The following is a 19,116-nucleotide window of genomic DNA, read 5'->3' as shown; positions in this document are numbered from 1 at the left end:
TGTAGCCCAGGCTGGCCTCGAACTCAGAAATCCACCTGCCTCTGCCTTCCAAGTGCTGGGATTAAAGGTGTGTGTCCCCACGCCCGGCTATTTATGTTTTTCTTAAAGTCCTGTACCATCATCATGAGAAGTGATTTTATATCTGAATCTTGATTTTCTGGTGTAATGATGTGTCCAGGACTTGCTATGGTGGGAGAATTGGGTTCTGATGATGCCAAGTGACCTTGGTTTGTGCTGTTTATTTTCTTACGCTTGTCTTGGGGAAGAACTTCTAAGCTTTCAGAAGTTCATCAGAGTCTCAATAAACTCCAAAGAGGAAAAAAATTACATGTCTTTATTTCTCTGTTAACTTAAAATTTTATTTGAGAACTTGTTTTTCACTCTTAGATTATACCAGATATGGCTGTACACGCCTTAATCCTAGCACTGGGGAGGCAGAGGCAGGTGGCGCTCTGAATTGCAATCTGTTCCAGGTCAGCCAGACCTTTTTAGTGAGAACTTGTCTCAATCAATAAATAAATAAATATTGGATTAATTCTGAAATTCCTTATTACTCATTGGGTGTATATATGTGTGTACATGTTTGTGTGTGCAAGAGTACGTGCATATGCGGATATATATACAGATATGTGGAGGCTAGAGCTCCATACCAGGTGTCTTATTCTATTGTTTCCACTTTACTTTTTGGTAGGCTGGCTGGCCAGCTTGATGTAAGAATCTGCCTGCCTCCCAGTGTTGGGATTATAGTCATAGACTACTGAACCTTACTTTCATCTAGACACTTTACTAGCTGACCTATCTTCCTAGCTCCCCACCCCTTTTTAACAAAGTCTCCTATATTCCAGGGTGACTTTGTTCTTTAAACTTGCAATGTAGCCCAGGATGACCTTGAACTCCTAACTCTTCTGCCTCCTCCTCAAGTGCTGGGAGTGCAGGTGTATGCCAGGCCTGCCTTCACTACTTTTTTTTCCTTGTAATATAGGGACACAAGAGGAATAGCAAGACATTTTTTTTTTTTTGAGAAAGAGTGTCAATGTAGCTCACATGGACTTGGAATTTGCTATGTAGTAGCCTAGGCTGGCCTCCATGTTCTTACAGTCTCCTCTTCAGCTGTGATTCTAGACAGGTCACTGCTATGCCACCCAGGCTTCCCTCTAAGCTTTTGCTCTCCCTTTTCCATCTGGTCCCTTAGAATTATTCCTGGATGTATCAAAAAAAAAAAGTTGCCAACAAGATGGTTAAAAGTGATTGTGCTCAATCCTAACCAGCTGAGTTCAATCCCCAGATCCCACTTTGGAGGGAGAGAACTAACTTCCAAGGATTGTCCTCCAGCCTCACACATTGCTGTGACATGCATGCCCAAACTTAGAGACACACACACGATAATAATAATAACAATAAGATAATTTTAAGGGGCTGGCGAGATGGCACAGCGGTTAAGAGTACTGACTGCACTTCCAGAGGTCCTGAGTTCAAATCCCATCAACCACATGGTGGCTCACAACCATCTGTAATGAGATCTAACACCCTCTTGTAGTGTGTCTGAAGACAGCTACAGTGTACTTACATATAACAATAAATAAATCTTTTAAAAAAAGATAATTTTAAGAAATAAAAATATTTGTTCTTTGCGTATCACTGGCACAGACAGAGGTATATGAAGTTGATATGTTTCTAGTGCATCTCATCACCTGTTTTTTCTTCTAGGCATATGTTGATTGTACCACCGCTATGGAGAAGCTCTGTGGGCATGTGCCTGTCCACTCAGACATCCTGTCCTTGAAGAACCGTTGCCTGACCATGCTCCCTGACCTCCAACCCCAGGAGAAAATACACGGACATAGATCTGTCCACTCCGACATCCTCTCCTTGGAGAATCGGTGCCTGACTATGCTCCCTGACCTCCAACCCATGGAGAGAATAGATGGACACACATCTGTCCACCCAGACATCCTCTCCTTGGAGAATCGGTGCCTGACTATGCTCCGTGACCTCGAGCCCCTGGAGAAGCTATGTGGACATATGTCTAGTCATCCAGATGTCCTCTCTTTGGAAAACCGATGTTTAGCTACCCTCTCTACTGTAAAGAGCACTGTATCAAGCAGCCCCTTGCTCCAAGGTCTTCACATATCTCATATGACACAAGCTAATCTGCGTGGTCTGAAAACGAGCCTGTTCCCTGAGCCTTCTACCAAGAAGGTTCCATGTTTCTCTGAGGAACTAGACCTTTCAACTGGACGCAGGGCCCCGAAATCCATCTCTGCTACAGCTCGAGTTCAGGAAGTAGCTTTGGTATTTGCTTTTGGATGCTCATCTTGGTTCTAGCCTTTTGCTATATGTTCTATTAGTAGGTTTATTTCAGTGCCGTAGTTTCTACCTCTGACGATCTGTATCTGGGGACCTTCTTTTCTCAGCAGTTTTGGTATCAGCCTTTGGTTCTTTTTACATAGTTCTAGGAACTGAAGGCAGAGGCATGCAAATGGCAGGTAGGCACTCTACTACTGAGCCCCTCATGACCTTTCTGAGGTACTCTTTACCTTAGGGCTATTTTCACTGGTGTCTTTATTCTTATCAAATATCTAGAGATTCTGGGTAATAGATCTCGAAAGTAGTCCTTGCCCCTAGAAAGCCCCAGATCAAGAAGAAATTGATTATTTCAGCATGATGATTACAACAGAGTTAGCTGGACGCCTTTGAGGTTAGGCATGCTGACCTGTCTATATCTGACCTCACTTCCTTGTATGCTCGTGCTCTTACACATGTCTACTTAATAGATCTATGTAAACACATTTAATACATAGATGAGAATTAGCAGACAGGATCACATTTCTTCTTTGGATACCTGAGGGAAAGTTAGCCTGAACCTTATTGTATCTCAGCTAACCATAAAGTATATAGCCTTAGGTAAAGCTAATATCCCCCTGGAGATTTAATTTCCTCATCTTTCAAATCAAGTCAGTGGAGATGTGCTTCACAAGGTTCTGGTCCAAAGAACAACTGCTGTTACCCTGCTGTGATTTGCAATTTGCAGAGTCATACATTATTCCATCGAGTCTTTCCACAGCCCTATCAGGAAGGTGATAGTTAATGAAGAAGCTCGGGTCTTCTGGGAAATTGATTTGGGGCTTGGCATTCTTCTGATCCAGAAAGCCCCATACTGAGTTTAGAAGGAATGTGAGATGCTCTGGGCTCCCAGACTTGCAATCTTGAAATGGCAGTGGGGAAGATCAAAGGCCAAAAACTCAGAAGCCTGGATAGAGGAAGGTCATGAACCAATGTGAGAAAAAGTACCAAGCTAGAGACAGGCAGGACTAAAGATGACTAGCGTGGGGGTAAAGGGGGAGGGTTTATTAATTTAGAGATGTGGCCCTTTCATATCTCTAGGAGATACTTTCCTGCCCCTCTGTTGGGGGGCTGTGTGTGCATACATGGTGAAATTTATAACTGCCACCGTTTATAGGGTCAGTGGTGCGTCTCTGAAGAAAAGGAATTGGAGGAAGAAAAAGGAAGTGCAGAAGTCCCGATGCCTTTGTACAGTCTAAGCTTGGGAGAAGAGGAAGAGGTGGAAGCACCAGTCCTAAAACTCACATCTGGAGACTCTGACTCTCATCCTGAAACCACTGACCAGGTCCTCCAGGAGAAGAAGGTAGAACGTCCAGAGTTGGGAGGTTGATGGTGGAGGGAAGGGTGAGGCTGGAGACCAGAATCAGGGCTTCTCCCCAGGTGGAATGTGGCAGAGGGAAATGATCCCATTTCCTGCTTCCTAATCTACTTGTTCAACCTCTCTGTTGAATAGACATCTTTCTGAACCTGGGTCCACATTTTCTGTGCCTTTTTATTTATTTATGCCTATGAGTATTTGCCTACATTTGTACATAAGCACTGGGTATATATCTTGGGCTTGTGGAGGTCGGGAAGGATGTCAGACCCCTCTGGGCATGGTGGCGCATGACTTGTCTTCTGAGTACTTGGGAGGCAGAAGCAGGTGGATCTCTGGGAGTTTGAAGCCAACCTGCTCTGAGTAGGGAGTTCTAGCTAGGGCTACAAACTGAGACTGTTCCCCTGCATATATGCCACCCTCTGGAGCTGGATTTAAAGGAGGTCATGAACCAATGTGGGTACTAGGAACTAAGCCTGGGTCCTCTGCAGCAAATGCTCGTAACCACTGAAGCATCTCCCCAGCTCTTCTGTCCCTGACCGTCCAAGTTGGTCTGTGTAGATCCGTATTTGCTCCTTCTGTGTTTCCCAATTCATAGATGGCTCTCTTGACCTTACTCTGCTCTGCTCTGGCCTCAAATGTGAATGTGAAAGATACATCTGACCCTACCCGGGCATCCATCCTTGAAGTCTGTAGAGCATTGGCCTCCTTGGAACCTGAGTTCATCCTTAAGGTATTACGGTATGAAGGAGTGGGGAGAAGAGGGAGATATTAATGTAGTTATGGTATGAAGAACTGGTTATTGGCTCCCTGTGGGAATGGAAGGAACACTTGCTCAAAAAGGGAGCAAGATGTCTGGGTGAGTCTGGGGCCTAGTCCCTGTGGAGTGGAGAAAGGGGAGATGGGGGAAGGTATACTAGAATTGGTTTTCACAAGCTAAATGCACAATGCTAGGCTGTGGGAGTCTTGTTAACATGATGAAACTTGGATCTGGTCCCATGGGTATGTAAAACTCTTCCCCAGGTATGTGTGCAGTAGATAAATAATGGCTGCTACAGAAGCAGAGAAGAGGGATGTTCTAGTTTCATTCTGTGCCGGCAATAAGTCACTCTAACCAAAAGCAACTTAGGAGAGGAAAGAGAAGAGTTTTGTTGTTGGGTTACAATCCATCACCGAGAGACGTTAGTGCAGGAACTTGAGGTAGTAGCCATGGCAGAGCATGCTTGCTAGCTTTCGCGGGCTCATGCTTAGCTTTCTTTCTTTCCTTTTTCTCTTATTCTTTTTAACTTCTACTTTTATTTAATCTAATGAGACCAGGTATGGTATATATACAGCTCCAAGGATTGTCACAAAATGAACACATTTGTTTAATCTGGCTAGCTAGTTTCAGAATTGGAACATTACTAACTACAGTCTCTCCCAGAATTGGAACATTTCTAACTACAGTCTCTCCCAGAATCAGAACATTTCTAACTACAGTCTCTCCCAGAATCAGAACATTACTACAGTCTCTCCCAGAATCAGAACATTTCTAACTACAGTCTCTCTCAGAATTGGAACATTACTAACTACAGTCTCTCCCAGAATCAGAACATTACTAACTACAGTCTCTCCCAGAATCAGAACATTACTACAGTCTCTCCCAGAATCAGAACATTTCTAACTATAGTCACTCCCAGAATCAGAACATTACTACAGTCTCTCCCAGAATCAGAACATTTCTAACTACAGTCTCTCCCAGAATGAGAACATTACTAACTACAGTCTCTCCCAGAATTGGAACATTACTAACTACAGTCTGTCTCAGAATCAGAACATTACTAACTATAGTCTCTCAGAATTGGAACATTTCTAACTACAGTCTCTCCCAGAATCGGAACATTTCTAACTACAGTCGCTCCCAGAATCAGAACATTACTGCAGTCTCTCCCAGAATCAGAACATTACTACAGTCTCTCCAGAAGCTACTTCAGACCCAGTCCCTGTCACTTCCTCTTTCAGTAAAACTAGGCACCACCCTCAGGGAAGTTGCCCAGGAAGGAGAAAAGCAGCCCTCAGTTAGGTCCTCCTTGTTTGAAGGGAAAGGGGTGGGGACAATTAGGGATACTAACTTCAAACACCAATTCTCAATTATATATACACATATAATTTATTACATATATATATCATAACATTTATTCACAATGTTGCAATAAGGTAGTCTATATACCACAGCTTATCTTCACTCCAATATAGCAGTGAATTGTTTGTGCCTCTAGGCCATCACAAATGTTTTCATGAACACATATGGTATTTCAGTGTACACATACAGATATTTTTACTATATTTTTTTGTGCCAGGATTAAAAATTTCAGATACCGATCAGCCATTATTCAAAAGTATTTGTACCGATTCCAACTCCTTAGCTAGCATTCTTATACTACAGGGTGACCTGCCTAGCGCTAATGCCACCCACAATGGGTCAAATAAAAATTAAGACGATCTCCTCCCAGACATGCCCACTGGCCAATCTGATCTAGGGAGTCCCTCAACTGAGGTTTTCCCATCAGATGACTCTAGGCTATCAAGTTAACAAAACTAACTAGGACAAGGGGACAATGTCTTCTGTGAAACACTGTGAGGCTTTGGAAGATGATGGGTTTAATCAGCAATTGAACCCTTGGAGACTTTTCTTTTAACTAATAGCACTTCATTTCACTAAGTAATAATCAAGATACTGAATATCTTTTTCTTAATATAATTTAGCATAATTTTAAGGCTCACTGTTACCAAAAAAATTTCAGAAACTGCCTTCAGGAAGATCATAACTAGTCATCAGCTCGTTGTTTCTCTCTTTTACAACACGCTCACATTGCAATCAGTATGTTTTTGATAGACGTTGGTATGAAGGCTCTTCCAAACAAGGTCAGGCCTGGTTGATGTAGAAGATGGTCAGTAGATTAAGTGATGCTTCTGCTTTATCTTTTGTAGGTAATGTGGTGTGCTCAGAAATGGTTTTATACTGGCAGATTCAATAAGCAAGATAGTTTAGGTCATGGAGCTAGGGGATAAGTGACCAACATGCCAATCAATCCCTTCCACCCTCCCCCCCAGGCATCTTTGTATGCTAGGCAGCAACTTAACCTCCGGGACATCGCCAATACAGTTCTGGCTGTGGCTGCCCTCTTGCCAGCCTGCCGCCCCCACGTACGACGGTATTACTCCGCCATTGTTCACCTGCCTTCAGACTGGATCCAGGTAGCCGAGTTCTACCAGGTATGGTGCTTAGCACCCTGCACTTTGACCTTTCCTCTTTCCTCTTTGTTCATAGAGGACATTTTCAGACAAGGTAGCCTTCCCTTGGGTTTCCGGAATCCAAGTGCCCCAAGAGGATACGTTTTCTCTGTAAGAGCCAAGTGGACTAATGGAATAGTGAGATGAGGGCTGGATCAAAGTTTGAGACAAAGTTGGTCTTATTCTGGACTTTCTTTATTTTTTTAATGAATTATTTTATTTATTTACATCCCAACTGTTGCTCTCCACTTCGCCCCAGACTTTCTTTATAACGATGATGCGCTTAGAGAAGACTGTTGATTTGTCTTGTACAAAGAAATGTAATTTTGGACATGGGATTAGGAAATTGTTCCCTGTTTTTGTTCCCATGTAACTCTAGGATCTGTGTGTGTGTGTGTGTGTGTGTGTGTGTGTGTTGGGAGTGGTGGGTTGAGCCTCACTTCTGCTGATCTTCTTTTTTCCTCAACAGAGCCTGGCAGAAGGGGACGAGAAGCTGGTGCCCCTGCCTGCCTGCCTCCGTGCTGCCATGACTGACAAATTTGCCCAATTTGATGAGTACCAGCTAGCTAAGTACAATCCACGGAAACATCGGTCCAAGAGACGGTCCCGACAGCCACCCCGCCCTCAAGTCAGTCTTTGCCTCAGCCCTGGGAGTTCATGGCCCTTTTCCTCTGGGGAGGGAGGGAGAAAGGAACATGGTGAACTTGGGAGCTCCTATACAAAAGTATCTGAAATGTTCCTATACCAGAAAGCAAAGGAGCCAGAGAGGCCCAGATAACCTGTGTAGAGCTCAGGGCCAGAAGGAGCAGGGCACCGCTGTGAACATGCTTCTGGTTTGACAGAGATATTCTTTCAGGGCTACTGGAATGGGCAACTTCCATTTCCCTGTTTGAAATGTTTTCTCCTATCCCTGTAGAAGACAGAACGTCCGTTTTCAGAGAGAGGGAAATGTTTTCCAAAGAGCCTTTGGCCCCTTAAAAATGAGCAGATTATGGTGAGTTCCTCGCTTGGGAGTTGTCTGTCTGTATGTATGCACTATCCCTTCTGAACTTGAATTTAGAAATAGAACTCCAATTTAAAAAATTCCAACAGCTGTGTGGTAGACACTTGTCTCCTACCTGGGTGTTCTCAGTTGCGATTGTGTGGTTTGATTCAGAGAATAAAGGGAAGGAGCTTTTTTTCCCTCTGTTGTTTTTGGTCTTACAGGTAAAATAATATCCAGTTAGCTCTGTGAATTAAAAAAAAAAAAAAAGAAAAAAAAACATTTCCATTGCACATAAAGTTTTAAAATTTTTATTTATCTTTTTTATGTGTACGACCATTTCGTCTCTATGTGTGTCTGTGTACCACATGTATGCCTGTGCTCTTGGAGCCCAGAAGATGGCATCAGATCCCCTGGAATTAGAGTTACAGACATTTATGAGTCACCATGTGGATGCTGGGAGTTGAAATGGGTCCTCTGGAAGAGCAGCCAGTGTTCTTAATCACTGAGCCATCTCTCCAGCCCCTTGTAGAAAGTTTTCAAGACCAACTGATGCCACCACAATGAAAGCTCATGATACTGATAATAGTGGCCTCCTTTCCCCTCTCAGAGAGAATTAGGACATTCTCTGTTCTTATTCCCCGCCTTGTTCTTTGTAAGCCAGTCACTCCATAGTGACTCTGATAGGTCAGTCTTGTATGAGTGAAACACAAGAGCTCTCAGAAAGCTCTTATTGTCCCCCACCCTTCTTTTTTTCTTTTGGAATCCAAAGAACTGCTATCTTTTGTTTCTTTTTCTGTCGTGAGATGGTCTACCAAGTTACCCATGTTGCCTTGTCCTCTCTGGCTCTATTGTGGAGTTCTTTTGCCTTAGTCTCCCAAGTTGCTGGCACTGTAGGAGAGTTGTTACTGGGGCCTTTAGCTACAGCTGTGTCCTTGGGAGCTTCCACAGGGTTTCCCTTGATGTTTCTATTCTTTGTCCACATATGTTTTAGAGAATGAAATTACCTCACGCGTATATGACCGTTTTATGCTTCGCTTCCTGTTAGGGTATAGGAGCTTGTGTTTTTATTTCTGATACCCTGTGATCATGGCTGAAACAAACCCTGTGGTACTGGGGGTTGTTCCCACAGTTTGAAGCAGCTTATAATGCAGTGCCAGAGAAAAAAAGACTGCCAAGGTTCACTCTGAAGAAACTGGTAGAACATCTGCATATCCATGAGCCTGCCCAGCATGTCCAGGCGCTGCTGGGCTACAGGTGAGACACAGTATTTCAAATGCACCATTGACCTGACCATTCCGGTTCATTCATGGCTCCAATCCTGGTAGTCCTCAATCCCAGCAGTATGAGGTTAGTCAGTCAGTGATGTGAATATGACTGGCTGACTTTGGCTCTTTCCAAATTTGTGTAAGCTTTGAACAGATAGGTCCTCTCTTCCCTCTCTCAGGTACCCATCCACCCTAGAGCTCTTTGCTCGGAGTCACCTCCCTGGGCCATGGGATTCTAGCAGAGCTGGGCAACGGATGAAGCTCCGAAGGCCAGAGACCTGGGAGCGGGAGCTGAGCTTGCGGGGAAACCAAGCTGCTGTGTGGGAGGAGCTCATAGGTAGGTGGCCTTGCCCGGTCCTTTCCTGCCTTCCCCCTTCCTGCTTCTGTATTTTAGATCCCACCTTGAAGATTTCTACAAAATGGTGCAGTTATTTTGCAATTTAATTTACCTAACCAAAAACAATTGGATTTTTGAGGTTTGGCATTTCCCATACCACTGTGGATAGTAGAATTTGCTTTAAATAGTGTTGTTGATACCATAGGTTGATCTTGATCATGATTCCAGATGTGTGCAGGTGATACACAAGTCTTCAGTAACACAGGGCAGAAAAGTTGTACCTCTTTCTTCCTTTCTTTCTTTCTTTCTTTCTTCCTTCCTTTCTTTCCTTCTTTCTTTCTTCCTTTCTTTCTTTCTTTTTGGTTTTTTGAGACAGGGTTTCTCTGTATTAGCTCTGGCTGTCCTGGAACTCACTCTGTAGACCAGGCTGTCCTTGAACTCAGAAATCCACCTGCCTCTGCCTCCCAAGAGCTGGGATTAAAGGCATGCGCCACCACTGCCCAGCTTGTAACTCTTTCTTGTCAGCACTTGTAATATATTGCACTCGATTGGGATTAGATCTCAAGATGGTAGAACTTCTACAGAAATTCATGTAGGATCTGAAAACTTTAATCATTTCCCTCTACTGATAAAGGAAGAAATTCACTTTGGGGAAGACCAAATTACCTTCAGTCTTTTCTTTCTCCCTTGATTGTCTATTTTTGACTATGAAAGGCTCTTTCATGCTTTTTTCTTTAAATATTTAAATTTTATTTTTAATTGTGTATGTGAGTTCAGGTGCCCTCAGAGACCAGAAATGGATGAATACCCTGGAGCTGGAGTTATAGGCTAACTGTAGGTGTTAGGAATCAAGCTGTAAGAGCTGTATTCTTTCTTCACTGCTAATCACTCTCTTTAGCCCATTTTGAGGGGGTATAGAGATGGCTTAGCAGTTAAGAACATTTGTTGCTCTTCAAGAGGACCTGGGTTTGATTCCCAGAACCCACGTGGTCTATCACAACCATCTGCAACTCTTAGACTATTTCATACTCTTTCCTGGTCACCACAGAACCAAGCATGCATGTGGTTCACAGACACACATGCAGGCAAGACACTCATATACATAAAACAAACAGATTAATGAGTACTTTTAAAAAGAAAAAGGAAAGCTCTGTTCTCTCTTTTATATCCTTTTCCGTTTCCTTCACCTTTTATCTTTGGAAATTTGAACTTATTTCTCTTTGTTGAAATTTATGTAACATTAGACCTTGGTAGATGTGGTGGTTTGAATATTCTTGGCCCAGGGAGTGGCACTAATAGGAGGTGTGGCCTTACTGGAGTGGGTGTGGTCTTGTTGGAGGAAGTGTGTCACTTTGGGGGTGGGCTTTGAGACTGTCCTCCTAGCTGACTGGAAGACAGACAGCCTGCTACTGGCTTCCTTTGGATGGAGATGTAGAACCCTCAGCTCCTCCAGGGCCATGTCTGCCTGGATGTTGCCATGCTTCCTGCCATGATGATGGACTGAACCACAGAGCCTGTAAGCCAGCCCCAGATAAATGTTGTCCTTTATAAGAGTTGCCTTGGTCATGGTGTCTCTTCACAGCAATGGAAAAACCTAACTGAGACAGTGGAAGCTTTCCAATTTTGGAACTTTTGAGCCCAAATGCCCTTTGCTAGTTGTTATATATTGTACTCAAGGCAGCCTGAATTGCTTTGCTATTTAATATTCTCTCTGTACAGGTGCCTTTGCTGTTGTCTGTTTAAGAGTTACCTGGGAATTAAATTCCCCAGCAACCTTTTCACCAATTTACAAGTTAAAATATAGTGAGGGAAGCCGGGTGTGGTGGCGCACCAGCACTTGGGAGGCAGAGGTAGGCGGATTTATGAGTTCGAGGCCAGCCTGGTCTACAGAGTGAGTTCCAGGACAGCCAAGGCGACACAGAGAAACCCTGTCTCGAAGAAAAAAAAAAAAGAAAAGAAAAAAAAAGTTAAAGATACAGTGAGGGAGAGGCGTTGGGTCTGGGTAGGTGTGGTGATGCACACTTGTAATCATCATGATTGGGAAGCTGAGGCAGGAGGATGACTAGTTTGAAACCAGCTAGGTAAGTTTTCATCTCAAGCAAACAACACAAACACATAACAAAGGAGGATGCTGTGGTATTGGGCTGAGTCTACACGCATGTCTCAACTTTTTCCATTTTGCTGAGAATCTCTAACCCTAAAAATTTAAACTGCATCATTTAGTTTGAGACTAAATTCCCTATGGTTAATTTCTTTTTCAGATTTTTATTTTGGCTGGGTGGTGCTGGTGCATGCCTTTAATCCCAGCACTTGGGAGGCAGAGGCAGGCAGATTTCTGAGTTTAAGGCCAGCCTGGTCTACAGAGTAAATTCCAGGACAGCCAGGGCTACACAGAGAAACCCTATCTCAAAAAACAAAACAAAACAAAGCAAAACAAAAACCTCAAATTTTTATTTTGTCTATTTATTTTCTATGTATATATGTCTTAGTCACTATTCTGTTGCTGTGAAGAGACACCATGACCAAGGCAATTCTTATAGAAGAAAGCATTTAATTGTGGACTTGGACTTGCTTTTAGTTTCAGAGGTTTATCCCATTATTACTGTAGAGGGAAGCATGGTGGCATACATGGTGCTGGAGCAGTAGCTGAGAGCTGTATTCCGAGAGACAGAGAGAGTGGAGGGGGGAGAGTGGGGGGGCAGGGAGAGGGGAAGTAGAGGGGGAGAGGGAGACTGGGCCTGGTATGGGGTTTTGAAAACCTCAAAGCCCACCCCTAGTGACACACTTCCTCCAACAAAGCCACAGCTACTCCAACAAGACCACATCCCCTAATATTTATAATCTTTTCAAACACCATTCAAATATATGAGCTTATGGGGCCATTCTTACTCAAACCACCTCAAAGAGAGTGTTGCTTACTCGTATGTCTGTGTACCACATTTGTGCTTGGTGCCTGAAAATGCCAGGAGAAGGTATTGGATTTCCTGAGACTGGAGTTACAGAGGGTGGTGAGCCACCATGTGGGTTTGGGGAATTGAAAAAAAAAATTACACTTTCTCTTAAAAAAAAAATTACACTTGAGACTAGAGAGATGACTCAGCAGTTAAGAGGATGTATATTGCTCTAGTAGAGGGCCTGAGTTCAATTCCAAGCATGTGCATCAGGCAGTTCATAACCAACTGTAACTCCAGCTCCAGGGCGTACTGTATCCTCTTCTAGCCTCTGTGGGCACTTGCAAACAAGTGGTACATACACACACACACACACACACACACGCAGATGAGTAAAAATAATTTTTAAAAAGAAGAAAACCTGGCAGTGGTGGTGCACACCTTTAATCCTAGCACTCGGGAGGCAGAGACAGGTGGATCTCTGTGAGTTTGAGTCTAGATGGCCTGCAGAGTGAGTTCCAGGACAGCCAGGGCTACACAGAGAAACCCTTTCTCAAAAAACTGAAAGTTATACTTATTTATGTGTATATGGGTGTGGGGGGGGGCTCTGTGTGAAAGGTCAAAGGGCAACTTGCAGTAATCAGTTCTCTCCTCCCTTCAAGTGGGCAGGAAAAAGAAGAGTACATTGTACCAGCTGAACCAGCGACTTACCCCAACGGATAGTGACATAAGTGTTACTGAAACAGCTATCTGATACACACTGTTACATGTTTTAACCCTCCAGTCCAGGCCAATCCTTGCTTTGCCTTCCTGGATCTTTAAAAAAAATTTGAATAGAGCAGATTGAATTCTCCCACTTGAGCTTCTGTGTGGCTCTGTGTTTCCTGCTGTGGGCTGCAACTTTGTGTGTGCCACTCACTTGATTTATCCTGTCCCCCATGACTGAAGACAATGGGAAACTCCCCTTCATGGCCATGCTCCGGAACCTGTGTAACCTACTGCGGACTGGCATCAGTGCCCGCCACCATGAACTCGTTCTCCAGAGACTCCAGCATGAGGTAGGTGTGATCACTGGGGAGTGTGTGGCTCGGTCAGGAGACTGTGTACCCGGAGGCCAGGCTCTTCCACAAGGCTGAGGTAGTCATGGCTACAAGCTTGTTTCTATGTGGGATGTAAGAGGCGTGGAAATCTATGTATGTTGGGAAGGACAGATCTCCAGGCTTAGTCAATCCTCCAGAGATTACAATAGAGAGTAATAATATTCCTGTTTACTTTGTGAGCTCAAAAACTTACAGAAAGATCTCCATCTATGAATTAACTCACTTCAGGAGCAATGTAATATAAAAAGAAATGGAGCTCTGTGGCTGGAGAAATGGCTTAAAGTGGGTAAAGGCACTGGCCACTCTTCTGGAAGACTTGGAGTTGATTTCCAGCACCAACACAGCTGCTCATAACCATCTATAACTCAATTTCCAGAGGATCTGGTGCTCTCTTTTGTCTTCCATAGTACCAGGCATACATGTGGTGCGCGTGCATACCTTCAGGCAAACACTCATACACATAAAATATTTTTCAATTAAAAAAACAAATAAAAAGAGAAATGGGGCTCCTGTTAATTCCCCTTTCACCTCATTCATACCTTTCTTTCTGCCTCTTCCTCTTCCTCTTTTTCTTCTTGAGATCTGTTTTGCTCTCCTCACCTTCCAGCAAGTATGGTAGAGTTACTGAGTCACTGTCCTGGTCCTGTAGCCCCATGGCTCCTCATCTTCCTGTAGTTCCATGGCTCCTAATCTTCCACATAGACCTATGGCTCCTCATCTTCCCTGTAACCCCATGGGTCCTCATCTTCCCCATAGACCTATGGCTCTTCATCTTCCCTGTAGCCCCATTGCTCCTCATCTTCCCCATAGGCCTATAGCTCCTCATCTTCCCTGTAGCACCGTGGCTCCTCATCTTCCCCATAGGCCTATGGCTCCTCATCTTCCCCCATAGACCTATGGCTCCTCATCTTCCCCATAGGCCTATGGCTCTTCATCTTCCCTGTAGCCCCATTGCTCCTCATCTTCCCCATAGGCCTATGGCTCCTCATCTTTCCTATAGCCCCATGGCTCCTCATCTTCCCCGTAGTCCCATGGCTCCTCATCTTCCCTCCTCCTCTGCTCACCATTCTTCTTGTTTTTCAGAAATCTGTGATTCACAGTCGGCAGTTTCCATTCAGATTCCTTAATGCTCATGACTCCATCGATAGACTTGAGGCTCAACTCAGAAGTAAAGGTATTCTTTCTCCTCTGGTTTCTGTTTGCTTCTTCTGTGTAAATGACACAACACTCAGATCTTTTCAGCTTCTTGCTTTTCACACTTAGGGTGTGGTGTAATATGTAGCCGGACCCTTACTAGCCCTGAGAATAGGGGTTAACATACTAAGGGAATAGAAGTTGCCTGACTTGCTATTTTCCTGTGACCACACAGCATCACCCTTCCCTTCCAATACAACACTGATGAAGCGGATAATGATTAGAAACTCAAAAAAAATCAAGAGGCCCGCCAATCCGAGGCACCTGTGCACCCTGACACGTCGGCAGCTTCGGGCGGCCATGACTATACCTGTGATATATGAGCAGCTCAAGCGGGAGAAACTGAGGCTGCACAAGGCCAGGTGTGTGCTTGCTAGCTGGGAAAAGGGTAGGTCAAATGAACTGAAGGATGATGCTAAGGAGCCGTCTAGGAACCAGCCACTCGTTAGCCTCGAGAGATATGCTTGTGAATCATTCAGGCTGCAAGCTTTTGGTTTCCTGTCCCTTTCACACCAGAACCCAGTTTTTAGCAGTTATATTTACCATTATCCTATGAAAACTACAAAACCCAAACTTCTCTGGCTTCCAGTTTGTTGCTTGAGACTGTTTCCTTGGTTCTGATGGATGCAGTGAATATGTGTAGCATCTCTTGTTGCATGCTGAGTTATAAGTGGGTGTGAACTACCTGATGTGGGTTGTGGGGAGTGGGAGGCTAGAACTTGGGTCCTCTGCAAGAGCAGTACACATTCTTACTCACTGAGCCATCTCTGTAGCCTGAGCTGGAGTCTCCTACTGTCACCCAAGTTGACCTTGAACTTGTTGTGTAGTCCAGGCTGGTCTCCGATGTGAGAGCCTCTAGCCTTAGATGCCTCAGTACCGAGATTACAGTTATGTGCTACGATGCTCAATCTAATCTCGTTAGTGTAGTTGGTGGCTTATGTGTTGACAGTTTTTAGCTTAGCCATATTGCATTGTTGGCGGTTGGAGAATGAATTTCCTGTCATGCTGTTGTACTTATTAGCTGGAAATCTAAAAAGCATTTTCTTTATCAGCTATATCCATTGGGAGGAGGAGGCCTGAGGATCAGAAATTTGAAGGCAACCAAGTCTATATGAGACCTTATCTCAAAAAATGATTTTGAAAAAATTAATACCCCCTTAACTGCTTAACTTGTAGGAGTTAAGCCACTCTTAGGGCAAGTCCAGATGAGCATGGCAGATGCTTTGAGCACTGGCTTAGCGAGGGATGCTGCCTTGCCTGCCGTGGTCTGTGTAAGAGTCCTGTGGTATGGAGAATAGGAAAGTTTCTATCCCAGCAGTGGAAGTAGGCTGTGGGAGGATGGGATAGTACGTAAGGAGGGAGAAAGAGGATTTGATATTGAGGTGGCACATTCCATCTGCCTCAAAGTCGCAGGCGGACAAGCTTCTGAGCCCCGTGTCTGTGTCTTCTCTTGCTGCAGACAGTGGGACTGTGATGTGGAGTTGCTGGAGCGGTATCGCCAGGCCCTGGAAACAGCTGTGAACATCTCTGTAAAGCACAACCTATCCCCAATGCCTGGCCGAACCCTCTTGGTCTATCTCACAGATGCAAATGCCGACAGGCTCTGTCCCAAGAGTCACTCACAAGGGGTAAAGAAAAAAAATCCATCTTCCGAGGGGCTGGCAGCATGTTGGGGTCTTTTTTTTTTTTTAAGATTTATTTTATTTATTTTTACGTGTATGAGTACACTGTAACTGTACAGATGGTCGTGAGCTATCATGTGTGTGGCTGCTGGGACTTGAACTCAGGACCTCTGGCAGCCCTGCTTGCTCTGGCCCCACTCGCTCCGGCATAATATACTGTAGCTGTCTTCAGATGCATCAGAAGAGGGTGTCAGATCTCATTACGGGTGGTTGTAAGCCACCATGTGGTTGCTGGGATCCGAACTCAGGACCTTCAGAAGAGCAGTCAGTGCTCTTACCCGCTGAGCCATCTCGCCAGCCCTGCATGTTGTGTGTGTGTGTGTGGGAAGGGGTCCTTGAGAGGGGTTGATTTCCCTCTGGTTCTCTGAGAACCCCACAAACCGAAAGAAGTGGTGTGGGTTTCTTCCAAGGGCCAGCTGTTGGTGCCCTGGGACAGTTTTAGTCAGTCTTGCTTGTGGATCATGACACTAACGTTTCAAGTTTGGCTAGCTAATTACCGTCTCTGAATTTTTGTCACAAGTAGATCTCACACCCACTTGACTTGGGCAAGGATTCTGACTTCCTCCTGGTCCCCCCAGTCACTTCTTCCAAAGGCTGAAGATGACCCCTCCTGAGAGACCCACAGTCTTTCAGTTCTCCAAACCAGGTGTTTGGCCTCTAGAATTGGGGAGAAAAAGGTGGGTTCTAAAGTTTTATCTCCCGATGATGCTCTGCTCCATCAGCCTCCCCTGAACTATGTGCTGCTGTTGATCGGCATGATGATGGCTCGAGCAGAGCAGGTGACTGTTTCCTTGTGTGGGAAAGGATCTGTGAAGACACCGGTACTTACGGCTAATGAAGGCATCCTGAAGACTGCCATCAAACTGCAGGCTCAAGTCCAGGTCAGAAACACAGCCCTCCTATTCAGAAGTATATACATGACAGAAGGCTGGGCTCATTTCAAATAACTGGTAAAGGCATGAGTAGCCAGGTATAATAAAACACACCTTCAATCCCAGTACACAGAAGCAGGAGAAATGCAAGTTTGAGGTTAACCTGAGATACAAAGTGCTCTTTCTGTCTCTCTCTGTCTCTGCTCTGTCTCTGTCTCTGTCTGTCTGTCTGTCTGTCTGTCTGTCTCTTCCTCTCCCTCTCCCCCCCTTTCTTTTTCTAGCATAGAAGCTAGGCATGGTAGCTAGCACACACCTTTAACCTCAGCACTTGTAGTCAAGACTACATAGGGAGACACTCTTTCAAGAAAGAAAAGGAAAAATAGAAGAAGAAGCATAGATGTATTTAACTTTGAAGATTTCTCAAATAAATCGACCCTTGCTTTTTTATTGATTATATTTGTCTTTCGTTGATGTAATGAAATACTGGAGGCTCGCTAACTTCATAAAGGACAGATGTTTATCTTGTTTGCAGTTCTTGAGGCTAGCAGGTATGGCACTGGCATTGGCTGACTCTGGTAAGGATCTCATGGCTGGAGGCGTGTGAAACACACACAGAAGACAATGATTATGTTCTGAACCAAGGAAGAAAGTGATTGATGGCTCAGGTTCAGGTTTTGGCAGCTTACGTTTGCAGTAATGCAGAGATTCCTTGGGGTCTTCCAAAGGTGCTGCATAATACCCTAAGGACATCTTGCTGGGCCTCACCCATCAATACCAGGGTCCAGCTGAGCCCCCTCTTTTTACCGTGCAGTGGGATCAGATTTCAACATAGAAGCCAATGGGGGCTATACTCAAACTGCATCCAGAGCAGGGCATTGACACCTTAGCCCAACCTTGTAATCCAAGTTTCTTTTTTTTTTTTTCCTTCAGGAGTTAGAAGAAAATGATGAGTGGCCCCTGGACACTTTTGGGAAGTACCTGCTGTCTCTGGCTGTCCAAAGGATCCCCGTGAGTCCTACTTGGTTCCTATGAAACTCCCTCCTAGCATTTCCCCCACAGCCTGCTCTTGTTTGTAGTCTCCTGTAGCTGAGGCTGGCCTTCCATACCTGGGTCTCCTGCCTCCATCTCCCAAGTGCTGGGTTCACAGATGTGGGACATGTGTCTAATGGCCTCTCATTCCTTGACCTTTCTAAATGATCTGTGAAGGTTTGCAGTGTTCTCATCAGCTCACTGTTCAGGGTACTCCTTCGGACAGGGCTGTGCTCCTAAATCTTTAGTGATAAATGGAAAATAGAAGTGTTGTTTAATAATGTTTGCTAGTTCCCATGGTATAAATTGTCCCACTGTGGCAGCCTTCAAGCTACTAGCATTATGCCCTTGAATATAGAGCTGTGCAGAAATAACTCAGAAGCCTGTCCATTGATTGTTATTTCTGCAGTCCTGGGTTGTAAATATGTTCAGGGTTAGATGATAGTGAGATGTAGTAATATAATTAGAAGGTAATGCATTTTGAGAATGTATTACCATTGTCTTAAACATAGTAGAGATACTGTAGTATTTAGAATTCAAGTCAGGGAGTCAGGGTTAGTGCTTCACCTTGAACTATGTCCATAAGCCCTTTAATTATCAAACTGAATGTTTAAAATGGCCCTGTAGAGACTATGATTAGCTTAGCATGCTCAAAACCCACACCAATAAATATAAAATAGCCACACTGAAGAAATGACCCACACCCAGGCATGGTGGCACAATCCTTTAATCCCAGCAGAAATAGGATGTAGGAGGATCTTTGAGAGTTCCAGCCTGGTCTACATAGTGAGCTCCAGGATATCCTGGACTAAGAGACCCTGTCTCAAAAA

The 19,116-nt window shown here is 44.4% G+C and overlaps 1 protein-coding gene across 1 annotated transcript in view; it reads left to right on the top strand.

The window, feature by feature from the left end:
• The window catches only part of Tep1 (telomerase associated protein 1), a 49,184-nt gene that overhangs the window by 2,665 nt on the left and 27,403 nt on the right, over positions 1 to 19,116 (top strand). Inside the window, exons 2-15 of the mRNA XM_031361895.1 lie at positions 1,708 to 2,292; positions 3,461 to 3,646; positions 4,257 to 4,391; positions 6,752 to 6,913; positions 7,401 to 7,559; positions 7,848 to 7,925; positions 9,046 to 9,170; positions 9,361 to 9,518; positions 13,358 to 13,467; positions 14,593 to 14,683; positions 14,879 to 15,065; positions 16,163 to 16,331; positions 17,108 to 17,266; positions 18,188 to 18,265. Of these exons, the coding sequence (XP_031217755.1) occupies positions 1,732 to 2,292; positions 3,461 to 3,646; positions 4,257 to 4,391; positions 6,752 to 6,913; positions 7,401 to 7,559; positions 7,848 to 7,925; positions 9,046 to 9,170; positions 9,361 to 9,518; positions 13,358 to 13,467; positions 14,593 to 14,683; positions 14,879 to 15,065; positions 16,163 to 16,331; positions 17,108 to 17,266; positions 18,188 to 18,265 (2,358 nt within the window). The 5' untranslated portion in view covers positions 1,708 to 1,731. The remainder of the gene's footprint in view (positions 1 to 1,707; positions 2,293 to 3,460; positions 3,647 to 4,256; positions 4,392 to 6,751; positions 6,914 to 7,400; positions 7,560 to 7,847; positions 7,926 to 9,045; positions 9,171 to 9,360; positions 9,519 to 13,357; positions 13,468 to 14,592; positions 14,684 to 14,878; positions 15,066 to 16,162; positions 16,332 to 17,107; positions 17,267 to 18,187; positions 18,266 to 19,116) is intronic.

This window comes from Mastomys coucha, unplaced genomic scaffold (genome assembly GCF_008632895.1).
Source record: "Mastomys coucha isolate ucsf_1 unplaced genomic scaffold, UCSF_Mcou_1 pScaffold9, whole genome shotgun sequence".
In the NCBI taxonomy this organism is placed as follows: Eukaryota; Metazoa; Chordata; class Mammalia; order Rodentia; family Muridae; genus Mastomys; species Mastomys coucha.
This window is presented reverse-complemented; position numbering and strand designations above follow the sequence as displayed.